At 41.7% G+C, this 24,146-nt stretch overlaps 4 protein-coding genes and 1 long non-coding RNA gene across 7 annotated transcripts; 3 read left to right on the forward strand and 2 right to left on the reverse strand.

Moving 5' to 3' along the window:
- Window positions 1-1,246: 1,246 nt before the first annotated feature.
- Window positions 1,247-6,621, reverse strand: aurka (aurora kinase A). Of its 2 annotated transcripts, none has more exons than XM_061290399.1 (9): window positions 6,494-6,621; window positions 3,900-3,965; window positions 2,985-3,327; window positions 2,869-2,911; window positions 2,600-2,791; window positions 2,261-2,399; window positions 2,038-2,186; window positions 1,784-1,958; window positions 1,247-1,666 (listed from the first exon to the last, which is right to left on the reverse strand). In XM_061290399.1, exons 2-9 carry the CDS (start codon window positions 3,960-3,962, stop codon window positions 1,484-1,486), a joined length of 1,287 nt encoding a protein of 428 aa, XP_061146383.1. In that variant the 5' UTR covers window positions 3,963-3,965; window positions 6,494-6,621; the 3' UTR covers window positions 1,247-1,483. The 2 variants fall into 2 exon arrangements, with proteins under 2 accessions (XP_061146383.1, XP_061146382.1); XM_061290398.1 differs by lacking the exon at window positions 6,494-6,621 and adding an exon at window positions 4,194-4,466.
- wdr82 (WD repeat domain 82) lies at window positions 4,773-8,521 on the forward strand. Its single transcript, XM_061290405.1, has 9 exons — window positions 4,773-5,160; window positions 5,553-5,650; window positions 6,090-6,156; window positions 6,246-6,345; window positions 6,510-6,626; window positions 6,692-6,847; window positions 6,978-7,047; window positions 7,266-7,408; window positions 8,355-8,521. Exons 1-9 carry the CDS (start codon window positions 5,000-5,002, stop codon window positions 8,382-8,384), a joined length of 942 nt encoding a protein of 313 aa, XP_061146389.1. The 5' UTR covers window positions 4,773-4,999; the 3' UTR covers window positions 8,385-8,521.
- Window positions 6,968-16,756, reverse strand: LOC133161788 (uncharacterized). Of its 2 annotated transcripts, none has more exons than XR_009716128.1 (3): window positions 16,519-16,756; window positions 16,288-16,358; window positions 6,968-7,084 (listed from the first exon to the last, which is right to left on the reverse strand). It is a non-coding gene; the product is annotated as an uncharacterized LOC133161788 (long non-coding RNA). The 2 variants fall into 2 exon arrangements; XR_009716127.1 differs by having other exon boundaries at window positions 16,422-16,536.
- LOC133161782 (twinfilin-2) lies at window positions 9,125-15,127 on the forward strand. Its single transcript, XM_061290403.1, has 9 exons — window positions 9,125-9,434; window positions 10,669-10,847; window positions 11,985-12,080; window positions 12,171-12,275; window positions 12,457-12,471; window positions 12,618-12,743; window positions 12,819-12,969; window positions 13,970-14,091; window positions 14,303-15,127. Exons 1-9 carry the CDS (start codon window positions 9,338-9,340, stop codon window positions 14,468-14,470), a joined length of 1,059 nt encoding a protein of 352 aa, XP_061146387.1. The 5' UTR covers window positions 9,125-9,337; the 3' UTR covers window positions 14,471-15,127.
- A 1,878-nt stretch (window positions 16,757-18,634) lies between the features above and the next one.
- Window positions 18,635-23,995, forward strand: cish (cytokine inducible SH2-containing protein). The gene is made up of 3 exons (XM_061290406.1): window positions 18,635-19,311; window positions 20,837-21,003; window positions 23,247-23,995. Exons 1-3 carry the CDS (start codon window positions 19,292-19,294, stop codon window positions 23,747-23,749), a joined length of 690 nt encoding a protein of 229 aa, XP_061146390.1. The 5' UTR covers window positions 18,635-19,291; the 3' UTR covers window positions 23,750-23,995.
- Window positions 23,996-24,146: the final 151 nt, after the last annotated feature.

The raw sequence follows: 24,146 nt of genomic DNA on the forward strand, positions 1-24,146 counted from the left end.
GAACATGTATTTTCTTTCTCAGTAATAAACAGAAAATGATGTTGAAAGTAGTTGCACTCTTTTTTCACGTAAATGTATTCCTTTTGGGGGGGGGGGGGCATAAATTACACCATTTTTTAAATAAAATCCAAATCATTCCATGAGGATATACCTGACTTGGATGTAAAATTTCTATAGATTTTACATCCAATATAAACTATATCTATAGACTGTTATGGGAAGGAGAAAACGGTCGGAACGAAACTATTCTTTACAGGAAACGCACGCAATTTAGCGAATACCTTATCTTCCAAAAACATAGGCCAACGTAAAAAGCAATTGCAATTGTTTAAAAAAAGTAGTCGAAGTATAAAAGGATGAATGTGAATGCCTGCTATTGCTTTTTGGGCCAGTAGATTGAACAAATTACATGTTTACTCACTTCATATTGTCACTCAAACATCACACACACACACACACACACACACACATTTACATTCTGTGAACGCCAGTGCGTCAAGCAGTCGAGATGGAAACAGTTCAAGCACGAGCTGCTGATTGGTTTAGAACACACAGCGTTCAGAAATAATAGGAGGGAAGAAAGCTCCGCCTTGGGCGTCAGAGCGAATTTCTGAAGACACCCTTTTTTTTCCCGAGGGGGGTGTCCCAAAAAATTGCACACATTTTCAAAGATTGGTTTTGGCCTCCCCAAAACAGAACGCTTATAGGATTTTTGTTTGGGCTGACGTGGGTAAAACTACTGAACACCCTGTCACGTAACAAAAATACCAAATAAAGAACATGATTCAGTGGAAGCCTTTTCTCCACTGGGCCGTGCTATAAATAAATAAAAGCAGATTTTGCGCTCGGAGCATACACAAGACCGTCTGCTCTTACCTGTTAATCCCCGGTGTTGATTGCAGCGGCGTCTGCACGGTCATGATTCACATGTGGAGGCTGGCGTGCATCTAGCCATACTCAATGGGGAAAAAAACAATTAGCCTCCCTGTTAACAAAGCAGCAGAAGCGGTAATTAATGTTCATTAAATGTAAAACCTGTCCCTGCAAGTCCGGTCTACAAGAACCATGATCCAATCTGGTTTGGATGTGTAGGAGTAGGGACAAACTTAAAATATTAATTTCTCAACAACAAAATCCCCCAAGGTCATGCAAAATGAGAGCAAAGCGATACAGCAAATTATATGGGTTCAACACTTTTATTGGCGCTTCAAAAAGAATTTAAGAACAAAGAACCCCCCCCCCCCCCCCATGAGCGATAGTGGTGCACTGGCGGCCCCTGCTGTCCAAAATAGCACACCCAACAAACATCAAGAGGTTGCTAGGCTAAAGGCAAAGTGCAAGAGGATTTTATCTTATTTACATTTCAAGTCAATAAAATTCAATTATTAGAAGAGAGAAATATTTACAAGAAGGGAAACCAGAAGAAAGGCATGGCTCAAGTTGACCGTACTTAAAACCGCCAGCATGAAATGATTTATTTCCATCAGTGGCTGAGCTCTTCCATGCCGTGGGCGCTGGGCTTCTTGGTGGAGTTTTGGACCACCCAGGGGTGAGACAGAACCCCTTTTATGGGCAGTCTATATGCAGGATTGTGCTTCAGCAGGCGAGAAATCAAATCTTTGGCCAGTTCGCTGACGCTGGATTGCGACGGGTACAAGTACTCAACCTGCACCGGGAAACAAGAGATGGCAAAAGATAAAAATGCCACGGGTTAAATAACACACACACATAAAACAAATATGGACCTGCCTTATCGACCGCAACCTACTGAGGTCTTACGTACCCTGGATATCCTGCGATACGTGTCCTTGTAAGATTGGGTTTCAAATGGTGGTTTCCCGACCAGGAACTCATAGCAAAGCACGCCGAGACTCCACAGATCCACCTTCTCGTCGTGGGTCTTCCCTTCGATCATTTCGGGAGGCAAATAATCCAGTGTTCCGCATAAAGTAGACCTCCTGCACAAGGAAGGACGAGAGATGCGTGTGTGTCAGTCATAGGGCACCATCACTCACGAAGGTATGGACGAAGGAGCACCTGGACGAGGGCGTGTGGACGGACCAACCGAAGTCGGCGATCTTCAGCTCCCCGTTGGTGCCCAGCAGGAGATTCTCGGGCTTAATGTCCCTGTGGATCACCTTCCTCGAATGGCAGTAGTCCAGGGCATCTGCCAGCTCCATGATGTACTAGAATGGCATAGTGATCATAGCTAGTGAAACATGCAAGGATGTCTTGGATGCTGAAAGAAAATAAAACTTACCGTAGCACTGCGATCTTCGGGGAAAAATCCACACCGCTGCAACTCACCGAAGAGCTCGCCCTTGGGGGCATATTCGAGTATGAGGTACACACGGGAAACGTCATGGAAATAGCCGAAGAGGCGTAGGATGTTGGGGTGCCTGCGCAGAAGCATTTGTATAGTGAGTGCATGACAGATGCATTCCAGACCCACCTGCAATAAGGTATTGAAAGCGCATATATAATTTTTCTAAAGTAGTTTCCGCCTCCCACGCGTGTTGAACATTTTAATCATCATCTTAAACTTCACCTTTAATCCACCACGCGAGGCTATGTGTACGCTATTTTTTTTCTCTCTCACCTGAGATGAGACTGGATCTCCACCTCTCTCCTCAGCTGGTGCTCCACGCCCGCCTTCTCCAGCTGCTTTTTGAAGAGCACCTTCAGGGCCAGGATGAATTTGGTCTGGCGCTCTCTGGCAAGGTAGACGTTGCCAAACTTGCCCTTTCCCAGTGGCCGGCCGATTTCAAAGCTGTCCAGACTCCAACGCTTCCTGCGCCGCCCCAAAACCAAACATGTCTCAACATACAACAATAAATAAACATGGCGTGTTAATGCAAAAAGATGTACTTGGATGACGATGTGTCTGCAGAATCTTTCTTGGCTGGTTCCTCTGACAAAACAAAACGTATATTATGGCAATAATAACCTACGCTCGCTAATGGATACATTTGACATGTGCGTACTTTGTGGAATCTCAGGTTTTGCAGCTTCCATGGCAGTGGCTTCAACAGCAGGTTTTGTCATCCCCAGGTTCACTTTAGGCTCATTCATCATAGGCTGGCTCCGCCGGACAGGAGCTTTGGGCTGCGGATTTGCCGCTGCCAGTTTGACATTCTGATTCTCGGGTTGTGCAGGCTTGGTGGAACTGAGGAGGTGATGCGCAGACTTGCTGTGTTTTAACGGGTGCATTAAGCGCTGAGGCCCATTGGACACTGTCAGAATGCGTTGCGGTTGCTGGGATGGGACTACGAGACGTTTAGAGGCCATATGAGACACGGGGATACGCATTGGTCCATCCTCAGCTCGCTGGAATGAAAGGAAAACACAATGAATCATTAAAAAGAAAAAATGTCTTGAGATATCCCTTCCAATTAACCATATTCTATTTTCTATGAGCCATTTTATGATTTTTTTTTCCCCCCCTCAGCAAATTGCTCTCACGCTTCCCAATAAAGTTTCGGAATTGCTTCTAGCTTCTTCCAAGGTCCTACAAAACTCTCTTTGCTTTGGCCCCCACCATATATCACTGCTTGCATAAAAAATAAAAAACAAAAAATGCCCAAGCACTACTGGAAAGAGCGACATTCATTGATCATAGGTTGAAAGGAGCAAGAGTAGTAATGTGCATCTGATTTTTTTTTATGTCAATGGATCACCATTTCAGACACTCTGTGACAACAGAACATGACAAACCAAGCCTGGAAACAATAGAATTACAATGCTTGCCTCAAGTCCTGTGAGCCCCAAATGTGGACGGGCCAGTTTGATGTAAATGTGATCCCAAAAAGGCCCTTACATCACTACAGATTATTTTGGTGGTGTGAATTTAAGTGCTGTAACTGTGGTTGAGACCATGTAAATTTGCTGCGGCCACTTACCTTAATTTCGGTTCTTTCAGTCTGCAGGTTGTTTTGTAGTTTGTGCCTGGTATCTGTCTCCATGGTCTAATAGAGGGAACAATCAATATTGTAATATAAAATGATAATGGGCGTCTATTTTGCACATTGTGAACATCGTCGTTTAAAGAAGAGCGACTTCCAGCGAGCCTTAGGCGAATAACATCGCGCGACACAATTACAATAATTTTACAGTCACAATGGAGAAATTTGTAAGACTGGCTTTCGCGAATGCGAAATGTAAGCATTTTAAAGTTAACCTATAGTCAAACGTACCAGAAAGTGTGAAATTCTACGGCGATGGTAGGCAACGTTAACCGAGCTAACGTTACAGTAAAGTGCCCCTGCAGCAAATGTAAGGGTACAAGCGACAAAGTCACAGAAATTGATTTTACTTCCAACGTTTCGAAACCCAGGACAGTATTAGCACTCGTCCATGATAATAACAATATTTTTTTTTATCCCCTAAAAAGTACAATCTGGAGTCAGGAACGACAATGGCCGAAGAGGTAGCCCCCAGTCGTTAGTTTAGTTTCAAAAGTCCCTCGCTTCCGAACCTTTAAGCTTGGAATGCATTGCTATTGGCTGAGAGAATAAACTGTTCGCCCACCCATTGGCTGACAAAGGTTAGAGACGTGACGTCATAAAAAGGAGCATAGTGCAGGGGAAAGAAAATAAGGAGCTACAGCTACTTGGTGCAGGAAAAAATGACGTGTAGTCAATATGATGACATTAGGGTCACGATTAACATATACTGTTAACAGATTGTGGTTATGTGGCGCAAAACAACACTACGCGAGCGACAGTGTGTCAATCTCGCGATACACCGAAATCACGTAGTTTCGAGCTGTCGCTTGGCGCCAGCCGCGCATGCGCGACGCCGACATTACGCGGGGGTTGAATCAAGTAATGGTAGCGTTGCAAAAACTAATATCGCGCCTTAATTGTTGTCGAAAACGACGGTTATCGCTCTTACGGAGCTCATAGTATATTTTAGAAGCAAAGTGTTTTCAGAAGTTTGTATAAAGCGGTCTGTGGAAGCCCCTCTCGGGACACAGCTATAGAGAGAGAGCGAGGCCGCCATGAAGCTGACGGACAATGTGCTGCGGAGCTTCAGGGTGGCAAAGGTTTTCCGGGAGAACACTGACAAGATCAACTGCTTTGACTTCAGCTCCAATGGAGAGTCGATTATATCGAGCAGCGATGACGATTCGCTCGTGTTGTACGACTGTCAGGAGGGGAAGTAAGTAAGACTGGGTGTTTTGGTAGCTGATGTGCTAAAGCTAGTTAGCAGTAACTGGCGAGGTTGGTTATAGTATATTTTTTAAATCAACCAATGAGTTATTGTAGTTATTGGATATTAGTGGTTATCTCTTTTGCCACACATTGTGAAGCTCTGGTTCGAATCCCTCCTTTGATTGCGTCAAATGGGATTGTTTACGATCAGCCCAGTGTGTCATCTTTTTGTTGTCTTTTGCTTTGTCATTTTTTTACATTATGTACAGAACATTGTGTGCAGTTGTGATTGTCTTTAAGTGCTTAATCTTTAGGTCTCTCACCGTAATTGAACTGTTGCAGCCGCTAGTTCCCCCTTAACCCTTCCATTATAATACTCTTTCTAAAATGTGTTTCCAGACCCAAGAGGACTCTCTACAGTAAAAAGTATGGAGTGGATTTGATCAGGTACACACATGCAGCCAACACAGTGGTCTACAGTTCCAACAAAATCGATGGTATGTTGAAGCCAAATGTCTTTAGTGTGTTTTTTCTTTCTTTTCATGAAGTGTTGCTTATAAATCAGACATGCTAATGGTGAACATATACCATATATCCTCATAGATAACAGCCACCTCTTTCTTTAATAAATGGAAACGTGTAGGCCATTCAAAGGTATCATCTGGTAGCCGCAATTTGTGGAAAGTAGATGTAAGAGTGTTTTTGTGTCTCCAGGATGCTCGCCACAAGATCGCTCGCTCTGGTCTGAGGTAGTTGTTTGTACAGTTTTTGGGCCTATGATTGTGCCCCACACTGGAGCTAACTGTACAAATGACTGCCTTGCCCATGTCTGAGCGCACTCATCTCCACTGCTCGAGTTTGATTTTGTTCCTTAAATGTGTCATGGATGATGTAATGACCTATGTCACCAATGTTTTTCCATTTTCATCCCCAAAGATACAATCAGATACTTGTCCCTTCACGACAATAAATACATCCGCTATTTCCCAGGCCACAATAAAAGGTGGGAACCGATAGTCGTGTCTTTTTTTTTTTTTCTCCCCTCCTTCCTTTCGGGCACATTGACTTAATCCACTTGACTGTTGTGTTCAGAGTGACTTCGCTGTCAATGTCTCCCGTGGATGACACCTTTATTTCCGGATCCTTGGATAAAACCATAAGACTGTGGGATCTGCGCTCGCCTAACTGCCAGGTAATCCAGATGTGTTGTGCATATTGTTTTGGGGAGAATTTCAAACATTTCCCATAGGGCTGCACTAATTAAAATGGCACAACTGTATAAATGCTTATAGAAGTCACCTTTTTCTATTGTGTCCCCTTTAAAGTACCGTCTCACCCACCTGTCATCACATGCAGGGTCTCATGCACCTTCAAGGGAAGCCGGTATGCTCGTTCGATCCGGAGGGCCTCATTTTTGCAGCAGGCATCAATTCAGAAATGGTGAAGCTTTACGATCTGCGGTCATTTGACAAGGTGAGCACACAACAATGCGGCGACGTCGGGCAGCTTCACACTGGGCCTTTTCCCTCGGTTGGCAGGGTCCTTTCGCGACCTTCAAGCTGCAGTATGACAGGACGTGCGAGTGGACGGGACTCAAGTTCAGCAACGACGGGAAACTCATTCTCCTCTCCACCAACGGCGGCGCACTCCGCATCCTCGATGCGTTTAAAGGAGCCGTGCTGCATTCCTTCGGGGTGAGATGGATGAAAACAAGCTTTCAGAGAGCCTCTGATGGAACAATTCCTATCAGTTCATTATTGTGGTTGTACTTTACAAACTAGGAAGTGATCAGTGTCACTAAGTGTTGTGTTTCTCTACCTGCAGGGATACAACAACAACAAAGGGGTCACTCTAGAAGCCTCGTTCACACCTGACTCTCAGTTCGTCGTCATCGGTAAGTTCAACTGTGCAGCCCCTTCCACACAGAAATCCTGCAAAAATGATACATGAGAGCGTAATTGATGACAGCATTCAAATTGAATAAAAACACACAGTGCCAACATTTGCTCATAAAGTAATATTTTACTAATCTTTTCATCATTTGCCTACTCCTCCTTGCAGTTTCGGTGTCGTTTCTGGCTGGGCTCGTGTTTGAAATTGTTTGTAACGCAGGTTCTGAGGACGGCAAGATCCACATGTGGAACGCCGAAAGCGGCTTGAAGGTGGCTGTACTAGACGGAAAGCACACGGGGCCCATCACATGCCTCCAGTTCAACCCCAAATTCATGACGTTCGCCAGCGCCTGCTCCAACATGGTGAGCGAGAGCCGCGCCATCGTATGTGTTGTGGTACATTAGCAATTAGGGGTGTAACGATACATCGATACACATCGATATAATGCTCTACGATTTATTGGCATCGATGCTAAACGTAAACATCGATCTATATCGCCGTGTTTGACCTCGGACATTAGACGCGACTTTATTTTGAAATCCAGTTCATTGTTGCTCGCTTCCTCTTTCCGGGAGCAGTGCGTGCGACGTTGTTGTGTTGTGAGCAGAGCACGCACGTGAAAGGGGAGTCGACAGCTAGTACGCGGCTCCTGGGCTGGTGCTGTGGCTAGTGTCCAAAAAGACTAGGAAATTTGCTCCCCTTTAGGCTTCGTCATTCGTTTGGAAGCACTTTGGAAAGGAAAAGATGGCTCAACCGACAAGACACGTGCAGTTTGTAAATCCTGCCATGCAGTGATAAAATATTCAGGGAGCACAAATCTCGCCGCACATTTAAAGAAAAAACACGACATCAAAGTTCAGTGTTAAAATAAGCACTTTGTATACTGCAATACTCTTGTAATTTCCTGAATAAAGAGTTTGCAGTACCTTGTTGATTTTGCGTATGAATTGTTATAAATCAGGTTATTGTTCTATATTTTTTATTAAAAAAAAAAAAAATCGATCGTAGAGCACTATATCGCGATATATCGTGAATGAATCGCAGCAGGCTTTAGGATATCGGCAAATATCATATCGTAGTTCTTTGTATCGATGTTATATCGTATCGTGACAAAACCCGCGATTTACACCCCTATTAGCAATGCATCGCAGAATCAATACTAGTTTGTTTGTTCTCAACAGACTGGAGGCAAAACGATTAAGTGTGATGTGCACCTTTGGGGCAAATTTTATAGCACGTTTTGAATGCTCGTAAAATATAAATGCACACAAATGTGTCTTTTTGAATTATATACGCTTGTCTTTTTAGGCGTTCTGGCTTCCTACCATTGATGACTGACGTGTGCGGCCAACAGGGGGCGGCATCTCATCCTGTCTGTGATCCAATAACTTGTAAATATGTTGTGTGCAGAAGTAGAATGTGTCCATTTTTATTATGTATATTTTTTATTTTATATTAAAAACTTATCTTGGTGATTCTTGGGTGTTTCTTTACTTTTTCTTAATATTTTCTATACTTCTGCTGCTGAATTATAACATTTCATGACGGGCGGCAGATGATGGGGTATGATATAATTCACAATTTTTTTTTTTACAGTTTTGATAACCAAAACACAACAAAATGACATTTTGTAGAAAAAAATAGTGGTGTTTACTGCTGGCTTCCCTTTTTTTGCCTCCAGCTAACAGTGATGTCATCAACATCGGCCATAAAGCAGTTGCTAAAGTCATTCATGTTTATCTGACAATAACTAAAAACAACACATTTTAACAGGAATCCTTTGCCCCTGAGTCAACCATTATAAATTATAATGACCGACTGACTACACAGAAATGAAGAAAAAAACAATCGTGAACACTGGTAATTATGTAAGCAATTATAGATCCCAATGTTTTTAAATTTGGTTGAAAAACACAATATTTCTAATGGAAAAGCTTGTGATTTTACATGTACTACATGACCTGCCCCCCCACTTGTGGTGTTGTGCTTTTTTTTTTTCTTTTTCCTACAGGTCAGCACCAAGAGTGGACTTGTCAGTGGGAGCTAAATTTGGTAGTCAGATCATGTTCCCCATCTGTGTGCACACGATACTGTCCCAGTTGCTTGAGCGATGTCCTATCTCGCACACCCATATGGTCCCTGATGCCCCTTACACTACTTTGACATTTTCAACTTGGCCAAGTAAATCGCAGTAAATAGTTTTTAACTTTCCTGGGACTTGAAGAGACTATTTCTTGGGGCCTGCAAAAGGAGGACCACTCTGCTGCTTGCTTACGACTGCTTGAGTCGCCATGTTTCTAGCCCTGGTGGTGACGCCAGAGCTGAGGGAGTTTCTGGCCCGGGCGAGAGGGGGAGCGCTGCGCCTCATTAAGGTGCGAATACAAGATGGTGAGTGGCCCCACGACAACACACCCCTGGAGTGAATGTTCTATGTTGGTTATGTTTCATTAGCTTTGCTGCAGTTGTTGGTTTTATATCCTTGTCATTGGGCCCTCTTGGAATCTTTACAATCACCAATTTTGCATTTTAGGAGTCCAGATTCCACAATCATGAATTATGGTGGCAATTTAAAAAACATGGTGGGTCATATGAGCATTTGAATATATAAATATGAACCATCATGTGGTGACCCCTGGCTATAAGGCACCAAGCCCAAAGTCAAACAACATTCCTTTGTTTTTACATGACATTTAAAAGAAAGTCAAAGTCTGCTTTATTGTAAATTTCTTCACATGCCAAGACACACAAGGAAATTGAAATTACGTTCCCACTATCCCACGGTGACAAGACATAGGACACAATATACAAAATACTAGGGCAGCCTTATAATAAAATTTTTACTAATATCCATATTAGTAAAACAGAGCAATAAATAGGCAATAAATAGGCTTCACTAAAGCATCAGTTCCATGGTGCCTTGATTACAGCAGTGCTATAATAGTCTTGCTGGTAATTTCAAAATGGGTTGGGTTTCAGGAAAAAGAACAACAGCCGATGTTATCTGCCTGCACTGAAGGCGGTTGGAACCAACATTTCTAAGAACCCCCCCAGAACGATTTAGAGAAGGGAAGGAAAGGGAGGGGGATAAAAGGTTTGAAGGCAGCTGCTGAAGTGTCAAGTGGAAAAAGCGGTCAGCGAGGCCAGTGTTATTATTCATGTGGTGTGTGCATCTGACTCTCACTCATGACTTGCTTTTGTGTACGAGTCCCTTTTAACATCGGTGACATGACTGCTTTAACTTTTATTTGGGTGCGTCATGTGAACCATTTTCTACTGACATGCAATCATTTGAGGGTTTTTTCATCCCTGACTCATGATTGACACTTATGCAATCTAAAGCAGGGATAAGGGCACCAATGACCCAACAAAATCAGCATTCTTTTGATACTTAAAGCTGGTATTGTCACAACTCTAATGTGTTGTCCCTCAGAATAGCAGCTGTGTGCAGGAGACAGGTTAGAAAAGCCAAGCTAGGTAATTAGCTAGGTAGCAATCAGAGACAGACAGGGTGAGAGAGGGAGGAAGAAATAAAATGGTGTACTAAAGAAGCTAAACATAACGTCATCCCACTGGTATGTGTCGTAACGCAAGGTATGTGATGTTTGCCTGGGTTGACTTTCAGAACAGCTGGTGCTGGGGGCCTACAGGGAACCAGAGCAGAGATGGGACCAGGACTACGACCATTTCCTCCTACCTCTGCTGGACCGACAGGAGCCCTGCTATGTGCTCTACCGTCTGGACTCCCACAATGCACTGGGCTTTGAGTGGCTCTTCCTATCCTGGTCACCTGATCAGTCTTCCGTATGTCACAATGGCCATCACTTTTACGATCAACACACTGACAAGAGCAGTCTGATAAAGATTTACAAGGGTTGTCCACAAAACTTAATTCACAGGCTACATTCCATCTGCCAGTAAAGCTAATGTCACTTTGCCGCATAGCATAGCATATGTCACACTGTTCTGTGTCTGTCACGCGACACTTTAAATGGTGGTTTGACTTCCGTTTAGTTTCATGAAACGTGAATTTATCTGGCTATTTCAATTCCCGTTAATCTGTCTGTCAACCAAACAGCACCAGAATGTGAGGAGTGAGATTTTCAGATAAAATGCATTCCCATGTAAAGAGGTAAAGATTTGTTTTAACAATGACTGGTGTGTTCAGCTGTGATTGCGTTCGTAACCAGCATGCAACACAGCAATTCATCAAATGATCTCAATCTAGACTCTAGATTCTAGAGTGTCAGCACAACAACAAGCAGCTGACTGCATCACAAGCTGTCTTGCCTCTTGGCAATATGAATTCAAAGATATCCGCATTTGGAGCCGCCACTACGAATTATTGATACGGTGGGACGTTACACAATCTAAATGGACTCTTTCTAATAAATTAACACATCTAAAAAAATTGGAATAAAAAACATTCACTGATGTGACCAATGCCAAGTGGAGTTTTCCATTACTGTGATGACTCAGATTAGCTCAACTAAAACTCCACTTTATATATAAAAGTGCTAATCTTACAATACTTGAGGCTATAATCTTAAAATTGTAACTTTATGATCATTGTTCTCATTAAAAAAACAAAACTTCTAATGTAAACAGAATGTGTCAATGGCATGACACGCATACAAACACAAAACTCAACGTCACATGTCTCAGTTTTTACAGATGTAAATACGGTCCCGTATGTACGTAGGTCTTGGTCACTTCAGTTCCAACCATTCCAACTATTTTGTCGAACACAAGTGACGTTTTTGCTTTTAAAAAATTGTCAAAAATCAAAGTTGTGTAACTTAGGGATAGCAAGCTATTTCAAAGCAAAATAAAAGTAGAACACAATGTTTTACTTTGTCGATTCCATATTTTTGAATAGCTCTTTTTCTATTTTATCTAAAAACCTGTAATTTAGAGTCCCTGCTTGTTTGCTGTTTCCAGGTCAAAGACAAGATGCTGTATGCTGCTACCCGTGCCATGGTCAAGAAGGAGTTTGGTGGTGGCCACGTGAAGTATGAGATTTTTGGAACGCTGGAGGTCAGAGTCAATTTGGTTGGCAGCATGCAGCAGTGAAGTGTGTTTAAAAGTAGCTCGTTCGACTGTATCTCTTGCCTGCCCTCCCCATAGGAAGAAGTCTGCCTGTCGGGCTACCAGCGTCATGTATTGTCATGCTGTGGTCCTGCCCCGCTCACACTAGCTGAGCAGGAGCTGCAGAGGATCAAGCTCACTGAGGTGAGATGGCAAAACCACTTTGGTGTTTCTGCCATCACTAAAGTAGTCATACAATTCAGTTTGACTGAAACCAAATGTGAACAAAGTCAAAGGGGTGTGGATACTTTTGCAAGGCACCCTATGAATGCTGTTTGAGTGAATCATTCTAATAGCTAACGTTCCGCTCTGATTGTTTTTACAGGGCAGAGTCAAACAGGTATGTTTATCATTATTTCTCCCAAACGTTTTCATATCATCACACCAGATTCATTTGAGCCTTTCCTTGAATTTGACCTAAATCTGTTCTTTGGTAACATTATTAACAACACATAAGATGAGACGTGTGCTTGCTGCCCCCTGCAGGTGACGGCAGAGAACAGCGTGGATAGTAACGCACAAACCCTTCAAGGCCTGGCTTTCCCGCTGCAGGAGACGGCCAGACGAGCCCTCCAGCAACTTGCCCAGAAGCAGATCAACTACATACAACTGGTCTGCACCACACCACCGCCACTTCTAACGCCATAATAAAAAAAAAAAAAAGAATGACCACATCCTCTTTGTCAGAAACTAGATGTGGAGCGGGAGACCATTGAACTGGTTCATTCCCACCAGACGGAGACGCGGGATTTGCCCTGCCGGGTTCCTAAAGACACACCAAGATATCACTTCTTCCTCTACAAACACTCCCATGAAGGCGACTACCTCGAATCCATTGGTACGCCATTATTGAGTCTCATGCTTCATTTGTATTTAGATGGAATGTCTCGACGTGTGAACCCCCTTGACAACAGGCTTATATATTTAGCAGCAGAAGTCACACGAGACCGGTCGTCTAAAATAGCCAAGGATGATGAGACAAACTAGCAGTAATTTGATTTCGGAGAAATTGGTTTTCTTTATTTATTCATCCAAACTAAGTTGTAAAATTACAATAAAGGGCATTCTATTCTATTCTATTCTATTCTATTCTATTCTATTCTATTCTATTCTATTCTATTCTATTCTATTCTATTCTATTCTATTCTATTCTATTCTATTCTATTCTTTTCTTTTCTTTTCTAAACCACAAGGAGCATGGCGATCATGTCGTTTTAGCATGTCAGCGTTACTGTTCTGAGGACCTGGGTTTGAATCTTAGCTCTGGCACTGGAGTCTAAATTGTCTAAAATTGTGGATGTGAGTGGAGAGTATTTGTACGCCCTGCGAGCAGTCCAGAGTGTACCTTGTTTCAAAGTCAGTTGAGCCGTGATAACGCTCACAAGGACGATCAGTGTACAAAATGGATCCATGTATATACAATACAATACACCTTTATTCAAACACCACTCGTGGCTTCTTCGAATTGATCGTGGGACGCAATTCAGGAGAATCATAAGATTCAGAAGTACATTATTACAACGGGCATCCTTTATCCATGGGTCAAGCCACATCATAATGACTTGCGGCATCATGTGTCATTGTTTGCCCATTTAAATTCGCACATAAAATGCAAATGTCAGGAAAAGAACACCAGTCGATCACAGGGCTATTTAAGAGTTCGACACATTTTAAAGTTCTTCAAATCTTCTGAAGCACACCTATTAGCTGCCTTGCTTTGTCTTACTGACTCTTAATCACATTTTATAAATAAAAAATATATGCGAAAAGGCAAAGAAGCTACCGAAGTGATGGTTTGAGCTTTTGTGTCAATTGTGTCTGCCATCCTGTTTTGTTAGTTTTCATCTACTCCATGCCTGGATACAACTGCAACATTAAAGAGAGAATGCTCTACTCTAGCTGCAAGAGTCGACTCTTGGAGGACGTGGAGAGAGATTATCGACTGCAGGTTGCTAAAAAGGTAAAAGTACATGGATAGAAAATTCAATTGAGCAACTGAAGGATAAAATGCCTTTGAGGACGCTGAGGTCACATGCTCTGCATTTTTCTTTTCAAAGAATTTGAAGCTCTAAGAAACATAACGTGCCTTGCATTTTTGTGAAGGATTTCACAAACAAGCCACGCAAAGTGCAGCGCGGCAAATGCATTATATTTTCCTTTTCTCTATTTAGTTGGAAATCGACAGCGGAGATGAGTTGACAGAGGGGTTTCTGTATGAAGAAGTCCATCCCAAGCAGCATGCTTTCAAGCAGGCTTTTGCCAAACCACGCGGCCCCGCAGGCAAGAGGGGACTCAAACGCCTAATTAAAGGCCCGGGCGAGGTCATGCAGGACGGCTAGAGTCGGACAAATCGTACCGCTGAGGTGTTACTCGAGTACTGGCACCTTGTAAAATAACACTGACACCTCGTCAGGCCTGCAACAAACCACTCAGTGTCCAATTCCTTGTGGGCACGGGACATCTGTGACATAGTATAGGCTAGTCTCGTTCTATGAATAGTTCAGAATAATATTGGCGTGTTTAATAATATATATTAGTAGCTCTTTTTTTCCATACACAAAGACAAAGGGAACGCGCCACAAGTTAAAACAAGTCTTGTTCCTTTACAGAACATGATGAAAAAGGAATTTTACATAGTTAGATAAAAAGTAATTTTGCATACAGAGTGAACCCATGTTAGAAAGGTAAAATTATAAAGTAAGATTGAAGTGATTAGCCTACCAGCAATCATGTTTGAAGAAAATGCCCTTATGTTTATTCTGAACACAACTAGTATGTGCCAACTAGGATGGAAGTGATAATGTGAAGCCAATCGGTTTCTTTTTTTTTTCTCCATTCTGTTAAACTGTACCCAACAAATAGATGATTTCTTTACAGTTGAAAAAAAAAAGCTGCAGTGGTGTTTTAAATAAATTTTTGTACCAGCAATGTTTGTAAAAAAAAAAAAGAAAAAGAAAAAAAAAAAGGAAATTCCAAATAAAAATGTTTTTACTGTGCTTAAGAAGTTCTCACTCAGCGTGCAGCTGTTAAACATATCCATGGATGGATAAGTCAATTATTTAAAAAAAACTCTGGAAACAAAAGCGACATGCAGTCATAAAGCAGAAGCGAGGCGGCCACGTTGACAGACAACACTGAAGTGAGTTAATAGCACAATTCTGCAGTGTTGTAGCAGCAGCTCAAAGTGCCGGAATACGTGACCATCAAGCCATTAAGAGCTCAGAGATGGATTTTCTGGAACTAGCACTCCTGTATCAGCAGCAATAGCGTCCATTCATAAACTCTCACATACTTCGGCGAAGTAACACTGATAAGAGGTGACGTGAAAAATCACATTGGGCAGCCATCCACCATGTCCGTCCATCCCACCTGCGCTACTATCACATGAGCAAGATCATGACGAACATTGGATTGGACTGAAATTCCCAGATGTATCAGGAAAGGATAAAAAAAAAAAAAAAAATAAGGAGATAGAAGATTAGAAAGCCTCCTATCAGTCAGCTTTGAGATATAGAGTCACCACGTCGGCACCATTTATACGTTTGGTCAGATATTATTAACGTAATTTTCGGACTATAAGTCGCATTTATTTTCATAGTTTGGGTGGGGGGGCAACTTATACTCCGGAGCGACTTATATACATATATATGTTTTTTTTCACTTTTTTGGGCATTTTATGACTGGTGCGACTTGTAGTCCGGTGCGATTTATAGTCCGAAAATTACGGTAAATATCATTCAATTATATTCCATAATTCCACAGTATTCATCATTTAACATTCTTCCATTTTTTACCAATAAATATTTATTAATCAAAACACATTTACAATATTTATTAATTCTCCAGAAATTGCTTCATCTAATCTTTATAATAAGATTTTATAAACTACAATATTATTAGTGTTACTTTATTTATTTATTTATTTATTGATGGTGGGGGGTAAATGACATTTAAATTCAACTTAATGGGAAAGGATGATTTGATATGGGAGTATGAAATGTCAAATAATGCCATTTGATTTGGAGATAGACTGCCCCATTCAAGCCATATACAACCAAATGGCAGAAAATATAAAAACAAAAAATGTTTTCCAATATCTACATTTCTAAGAAAACACAACTGTCTAATTTCAAGCATGCACAAAACTTCTTCTTACTTTGCGTCACTTTTGCTTCGAGGGAAGTCACACACTCCTCAGATCAGCACAAGCGAGTTCATTGTTGAGTACTGCGGACAAACAAGAATTGATGAAAACATTAGCCAAAAATCTGTCATTCTCCACCTACCTACCAAACATTCACCAATAGCGCCAGTTTTCCCTGAAAAGCACCCAGCTGACTGTGTATATCATTTTTTCCCGGTTCCCTGTTAGATCTCGAAGACAAACCTTTTTCAGTATTCCTAGAATCTGCTCTTGTGTATTCTGAACACGGAAAAAAAAAGCTCATTTTGTGGCTCCGATTCAATAACAAGACCTTCTAAAGTGCCTGCCGGAAAAATGCCTCAAGGGAAGGAGAATTCCTCGGAATAGGCCGGCTCACATACATGCATATTAATCATCTGGCTAACCGCATTTATGAGGTCAGCTTGACAAGCAGCGCTGCCTGCAAACTACAATTTATTTACTTTACACAAGCTCTGACTGATTTACGTTACGTAACGTTAATGCTTTTAAGAACTTTTTTTTCCCCCCTACCTCATATTGTTACATGAGAAAACATATTTGCTTAACTGCATCCGGATAGACAAAAGTCCAGAGGCCTTCTGAGAAGAGAGCTCGCTTCAGGATTTCTAGGAAAGGGTTCCCATTGAGCAGTACTGTATCAGCTCACTCCAGTGCAAATGGCAATGACTCTTAAATAGTTGCATGTGTTGGTGCGAGGCCAATCCACCACATGCGTGTGAGTGGAAATATTTGGGAAAGCTGTTATTTGGAGGGTGCTTCAAGGAAGGTCTTTAAAAATGCAAGGGAGTTGTTGTTTTTTGAAAGAAAAAAAAAAAAAGCAGTCAATCTGTGAAGCTTTATTGTTTTGACTGTTCAGACATTTGCCAAACCAAAATTAATAATTTTTCATTTTTTTTTTCATAATTGTGATTACGTTTGCCATGTTAAAATGTTTACTATGCTCTGCTGTCATAAAGTGTTAAACATGTTTGCCATCCCAAAACAATAAAAATGGCTTAACTTCCATGATTACTGATCAACCTCTGGGTTGATATGCATAATATAGTATTAATGAGGCAACTCTTTCGACATAACAGTCATATAAAATATGACAAGTTTTGGTCTAATATGAGACCGTGATCGTCATATTTTTTACATATGTCCACATAGATTTATTTTCAGTTACGAACATCAAGATTTCACTTTTCACACACAACAGCAGCTCAACAAACCGTAAGTGGGGTAAGGGGCAAGGTCAGTCAGTGCATGCTCAACCTATCGTGACCTCCTGGTGAGGCAGAGAATTGAATTCAGAGTCTCAGACGTTCCAAAACAAGTCGCACTGGGCCTTTTAACCTGTAATATTTCCTCGTTGGCACTCAAAATAGCAACATGTTTTCACAAATGACGACGCGTCAAACTGGCTGCCAGTGTTCTTCCACTGAGGGAAATGCACACCGAGCTGGAGAATGAATGTGCGTGTGCATGTGGCGCAGATGCAGCAACAGGGCAGGCAACCTAGGCATTTGCCCAGGACCCCAAACTGAGATGAAGGGGGCCCCCATTGGTCTATATCAATGACAAAACAATTGTAAACTTTTGATTTGGTTCACAGCAAACAATATGTTTACATAATTCTTTAGAATCATGTGTCTTAATTAAAAGTATGACTCAATCTAGGTCATCTAAAAAAAACCACTTGATTTAATTGGCTCATCAAATTAAACCGGTGGGCACAAATTTGGGAGTCATAAAATATTTCACACTCGTTCGATTTAGATTAGGGAGCTGTTTGGCTGCTTTGGCTTTGCAGACTAATTTGATGTATTTTACGACTTGTCCTGGCTATTGGCCAAGTAAGCAAAATGTTTCTACGTCTCACTCTGTGCTTCGTTTTCAGTCCTGATTTCCTATCGTGATCAGATTAAAACAGCTCAAACTAAAGCACTGCAACAATAACCCTCTGAGTAGAACCCCTTGCTAATTGCTGATCTCTGGTGGCTAGAGGGCTCCAAAAAACAGCTAATATTAGTTCATATCAAGGACTCAAATGGAAACCCCGTAGACTCTGCAATTTTGCACAAGCCAAGGCCTGCTAGCTGCAGTTTAAAAGCATGCACAAGACTATGGTGTCAGTTATTCTGTTTTGTTGTTGTTGTTTTTTTAATAACTTGGTTCTCTATTTCTTCCAAGGTCAGTTTTTCCTGGGACCTCGGGGGATCTAGCAACGCCCCTGCCGGGCACGACTAGTATCTTTAATGTCGAGACGGTGAATTCCCAGAATGAAGCCCGCTCCGGGGGCGGCCCGGCGGGGCGGAGTCAAAGCGCAGGCAAGCTGATTCCTGGAAAGCGTGTAAAGAGAAGCCAGCGCTCGATTCCCGGGAGCGCGCGTCGCTTCAGCGAACGCAACAGCCAGCGGGCGGCGGCGCAGAAAACAAGCGGAGGGGCGCGCACACTGACACGCACATTCACAAACGCGGACATCGCAGCAAAATCAGCGAAGTGGGATTATTAGCCTCGGATTGTCGCGTTTAGGCCTGAATGCTTGTTTCAAAAAGGAGCGTAGGTAGAGCGTGTCGGGGATCGCGTGCGCGCGCTCAGCCACCGGAGTCCGTGACGTCAGCGCTGCCGGTGCCGAGAGGCGTTCTTAGAATAGACTTCTAGGAAACAGTCAATTTGACAAAAGCCAAGCCTTTGCGCTGCGTCCCCTTTGCACATTGGAAGCTCCCGATTCTGGCGACAACACACTCCACAAAACGAGGCCCCTAAATCTAACTGTTATTTAAAAGGCACCACCAAATAAACGTCGTATATTTTGGCGAGCAACAGGGCAAGGTCGCGCGTTTACACAAATTGACAAACAACCACCGCTTTTTTTGTTGTTGTTGAAATATCTATATCTATATATTTCTTACAAGGTTTTTTTGCTTAGCTTGATCTTTTTTAACAAAGAGAGAGGAGGGGAATACGACTGGAATTAAAGTGTGGCTTGAGTATGATTCTCTGTGTGCCAGGGTAAGTAGTACATCATGTCTTTGTTTGCTTTTAAATCAAGAACAAAAGACCGTGCGAACGATGTATCCAATGTGCGAGATTAAAAAGATTCAATGCATACTGTAAATGATTTAATATAGTAAAATAATCTCGTTCTGTATGCATTTGATTTGGATGAATGTGAATGTGTGCGCGCTGTATGTATAATTTTATTGCATTATAGACAGCTTTCTCAGAAAATATATTTGGCCAAAGTGATACTCACTAGAAACGTAGAACACTAATTCTAATCTAAAAGTAAGACTTTAAAGTTGTTTAGTTTTAATACCGTACAAACCGGTTTCACGCGTTTTTCCCGTGAGGAGATGAACAATTGTCTCGGTATTAGTATAAAAATTGTGCCACGAGGTACTACAACAAATTTGAGACACACTATAGGCAACATTGTTATATAGTTTTATATTTGGATTATGATTTATGAGCATTTTATGTTAAATTACCAACCCACGGGACCCCAAAAAGACGTTAACTCCTGGGTAAAGTCAACATGAAGGAAAATAATTTGTTTACGACTTAAAAAACATCTTAGACTTATGGGGGGTGATACGCAGGTCTTGTGAATGTTCATACAATTTAAACTGATATTATTAATGTGTTGTGAAGAAAAAGGAGAATTAAAAAGGACACTGCGCAACTTAAGTCAGACAAGGACTGGCTTGTGAGCGCTCTGCACATTTGCCCTGTTTGTAAATCGCTTTTAACCTGATACCATCCGTTTAATCCTACTTTTATGAAGTTTTGGGCAATTGATATTAAAAGCCTAAATAACACATTGTGAACATTTTCCACGTTTGTAAAACCTTTTTTTAAAGTGTCATCCTCTATTTTGACCTTTTGGGCCATGTCTTAACTAGACTTTATAGTGAAACCTGGGAATAAACTCCGCTTTTCACGGTTGTGTTTGTAAACAACCATAGCTGTTCAATTCCCACTACTATGAAATTTTAGCCACATTAAAACCCAAAATAACACATTACGTTGACAACAGAAGAAAAAACTGTACTGTATACTTTTTTTTTTTACATTTCACGTTTTTGTTAATAGCATTTAAACTGAATTTATGACTGTATAAGTTTTATGAAGTTTTTGGCCAAACAAAATCCTTTACTGAAGGAATTATATTGACTCCCGGGAGTAAACTGCTGTAAAATTCCTTGTGTTTGCATTTAACCCGTATTACAATATTACGCTCATTATGATACAGTAATAGGGCCTTGTTAAAAACTTAGTGACAAATTAGCTTGATTGGCAGGGAGGTGACTATAGTGTAAACATTTAGTGCATTTGTAAACTGCCATTACTGGATTAGCCTCATTGTGACAAAGTTAAACAACACCTTATGTTGACTCTTGAGAGTGGACCATTTGTTGTTAGCGTCTACACTGACATCATTACAGTAGATGCATTCAAACTCTAAATACATTAGGTCTCTTTGTTTTTGTTTGTTTACCACTTAAACCTAATTAAGATATCCTGTCACTTTCAGTCCCCGAGGTCATTTGCCCACCGCTCCATCGACTGAGGCCCCCCTGAGGGGCATGCGGGCAGGAACGGTTGCGTCTGCGCCTTGCCTTCAGAGCAGCCCGCCAATATGGGATCCCACCAAGGATCTGCGGGCCATTGCAAGCAATTTCTGCTACCTAGAGACATCAGGTGCAGTATGAACATGGCAGTTCTACTTTCTCAAACAAAGTAGAACCACTGAGCATGTGAAGACACCTGATAGGGTTGTCTTCAGAGTAGTACTGTTCACCTATTGTTGTCCTGTTGCTGGGATTCATTGTTGACAGTACAGAGCTATATACTGTACTGTGTATCAGCAAACCCTTTGTTTAGGATTAAAGAAGAGTTCAAAAGAGACCGGTTGATTGTGACACAGCCACAATCAGTTAAGAGGGTGTGCGCACTTATGCAACCATATTATCTCAGTTGTTTTTACGTCCTCGCTGGAAGATTAAACGTTGTACAGATTTTATGTTACATTAATAGGGCAATGTTTTAAATGGTTTATCTTGGTCTTATTATTTCATTAGAAAACCCAGACATTTGAACAGCGGCGTGTAGATTTTTTTGTATCAGTTTTATGTGTAAGTGAACACAGCAATTGTTTGGTAGAAAGTACAATGGGTCCTTGGTTTATCACGGTCTTGATATATGACCTTCCAAGCTTATAAACAACCTGCAGTTAGCTAGTTTGTACAGCGGCATAATAAGTACTGTACTGATTTGTGTTCAGTCATCACACATTTTTCTCTTTGCCAGTGTTGTTTATAAAGGCCACATAAAACAAAAACACAATTGTCGACTTAGATTAGAGGTATCAAATTTGCTTTCATGGCGTGCCACATTGGAACTAAAGTTGATTATATGGTAACTGTGTAACAAAAAAAAGTAAAAACTCCTTACAATATCTTGAGCTTTCTTTTAGGATCAATTCTGACCAAAACATTGATGAAGAACATGTTTGGCAATCAGAAGTCACTGAAAAATTATGTAATAAGATTCTCAGGTACAGAGGTCTTCTGCTGTACACAAGTCAAAACATGCTACATAGTCCGTCACTATCTACTACTACTATAGGTAAAGCAGTAGTGAAGACATAGATATTTCTCTGAAAAACACTATTAGGCCATAAATATAAAACAAATGTGGCTGTAATTGTGCCCTTTTCGTGCCACGTGATGACGTATTCTAGCACTGTTGCGCAAAGCAGTTCATTACATGCTGTTCGTAACCTCAAATTAGTTGTAAATAAAGTAAAAGTTGGTTTGAAAAAAACCTCAAGGCCATGAATGTAAAACCAATTTAAAAAAAGGCGACGTACAGTGCGTGTGTCGTGTCATGATGTATTTTGACGGCACTGCTCAAACGAGCTCATTACGCTCCACCTTGACAATTGGCTGAAAAAAACTTCTAAAAATAGAAAATGCAGCAGTTATGTTGTGTTGCGTTCCGACACTGGGCAGTTTCTAACCTTGAAATTGGCATGTCCGTGCCGTCTAAACCAAGGCTTCCGTTGTACTTACTAACGATAAAATCACATTATTTCCAGGTCTTGGGTTTTACAGATGTTATTTCTTAGTGGGCTCACATGAGAATGATTTAAACGGTTGGGACATATTTACCGTATTTTTCGGACTAAAAGTCGCTCCGGAATATAGGTCGCAATAGCCATAAAATGCACAATAACGTGAAAAATAAACATATATAAGTCGCATTTTAGGGGAAATTTATTCGACAAAATCCAACACCAAGAACAGACATGAAGGAGCAATAACAGGCTTAACGATAGGTATGCTAACGTGACATAAACACAAACGAAGAGCTGAGAGCTGGCCTGACGTAACATTCAGAGTTATGAAAAAAACTATTACATAAACAACACGTTTATAAAACCATCTGTGTCACTCCAATTCATTAAATCCATTGATCGTACTTTGTCAACAATGGGTGCGCGCCGCTGACGGCGCTTGCACTTCAAAATATTCCACAGGCCCATATAACGATATATAAATTATATATCAAATAACTATTATATAAGCAATAATATTATCAAACCATCTGTGTCACTCCAAATCATTAAATCCATCGATCAAATTCCTCGCCCTTTGTCAACAACGCCGCGCGTGCGCCCTGACGTCAGCCTCGTCGTTATTCCACAGATCTAGTATATAACTATCTTGTAGCGAGAAAAAAACTCACATATAAGTCGCTCCCCAGTATAAGACGCCCCCCCACCCAAACTATGAAAAAAAACGCGACTTACAGTCCGAAAATTACGGTATCTAGAATTTTTTTGGTTAAGGATGTTTATTTTTCTACTTATTTATTATTATTTCTATATACATACGTAGGCTGACAAGGTGTGTTAACATGGTCTTACGTGTGTATTGTAGGATGGTACTGGGGAGCTGTAAGTGCGGCCCAGGCACACGGTGCACTTCAAGAGGCCTCTGAGGGGGCTTTTCTGGTACGGGACAGCAGCCACCCTCTGTATATGCTTACCCTCTCTGTCAAGACGGCCCGCGGTCCCACCAGCATACGCATCCAGTACAGCTGCACTCGCTTCTTGCTGGACTGCAGCTCGCCGGCCCGGCCCAGCCTGTCGTCCTTCCCCAACGTGCCCAGCTTGGTCCAGCACTACATGGGATTGGAGAGGAGAGCTCAAGACGAGGAGGGGAGCACGGCGGCCAAGGAGGCCTCTTCCAAAGTGACAATCCAAGAGGCGTCGGCGTCGGTGGTGCTGAAATTAAAGCGGCCCGTGTACAAGCCACAGGGCCTGCCCTCCTTGCAGCACCTCACCCGCCTCGTCATCAACAGGCATTCAGAGAGCCACGACCAGCTACCACTCCCCAGGCCTCTGCTGCGTTTCTTACAGGAATACCCTTTCAAGTTATGAGGCTTGTTTCGACTGCAAAGGAGGACAAACACACAAAATGGTCCTTTTTTCCCACCCCCCCTCACGTGGAAATGACATTTGCTGCTTCAAAACTTTGGACACAGGGTCTTTTTTTTCTTTAAACATGTTCATATCAGCGCACACAAGTGTGTGTGTATCATATTTGGACTGAATTGCATGAGATGCACATACACTGATTACACGCCTTTGCTGTCTTTTCTCAGTAAAACCCTTTTCTACCTTTTACATGTGTATTGTGTCATTGTTTTTCTACTTTTACCTTGTTCAACCATTCCAGACTCAAGAATGGAGAAATTCTAAAAGCTGAAAATATCTATTTTTATGTGTGTCACTACTTGACCACAATCATATATATAGCGTATACAGGTAGAGTTGT

The sequence above is a fragment of the Syngnathus typhle genome, linkage group LG11 (genome assembly GCF_033458585.1).
Source record: "Syngnathus typhle isolate RoL2023-S1 ecotype Sweden linkage group LG11, RoL_Styp_1.0, whole genome shotgun sequence".
NCBI lineage: Eukaryota > Metazoa > Chordata > Actinopteri > Syngnathiformes > Syngnathidae > Syngnathus > Syngnathus typhle.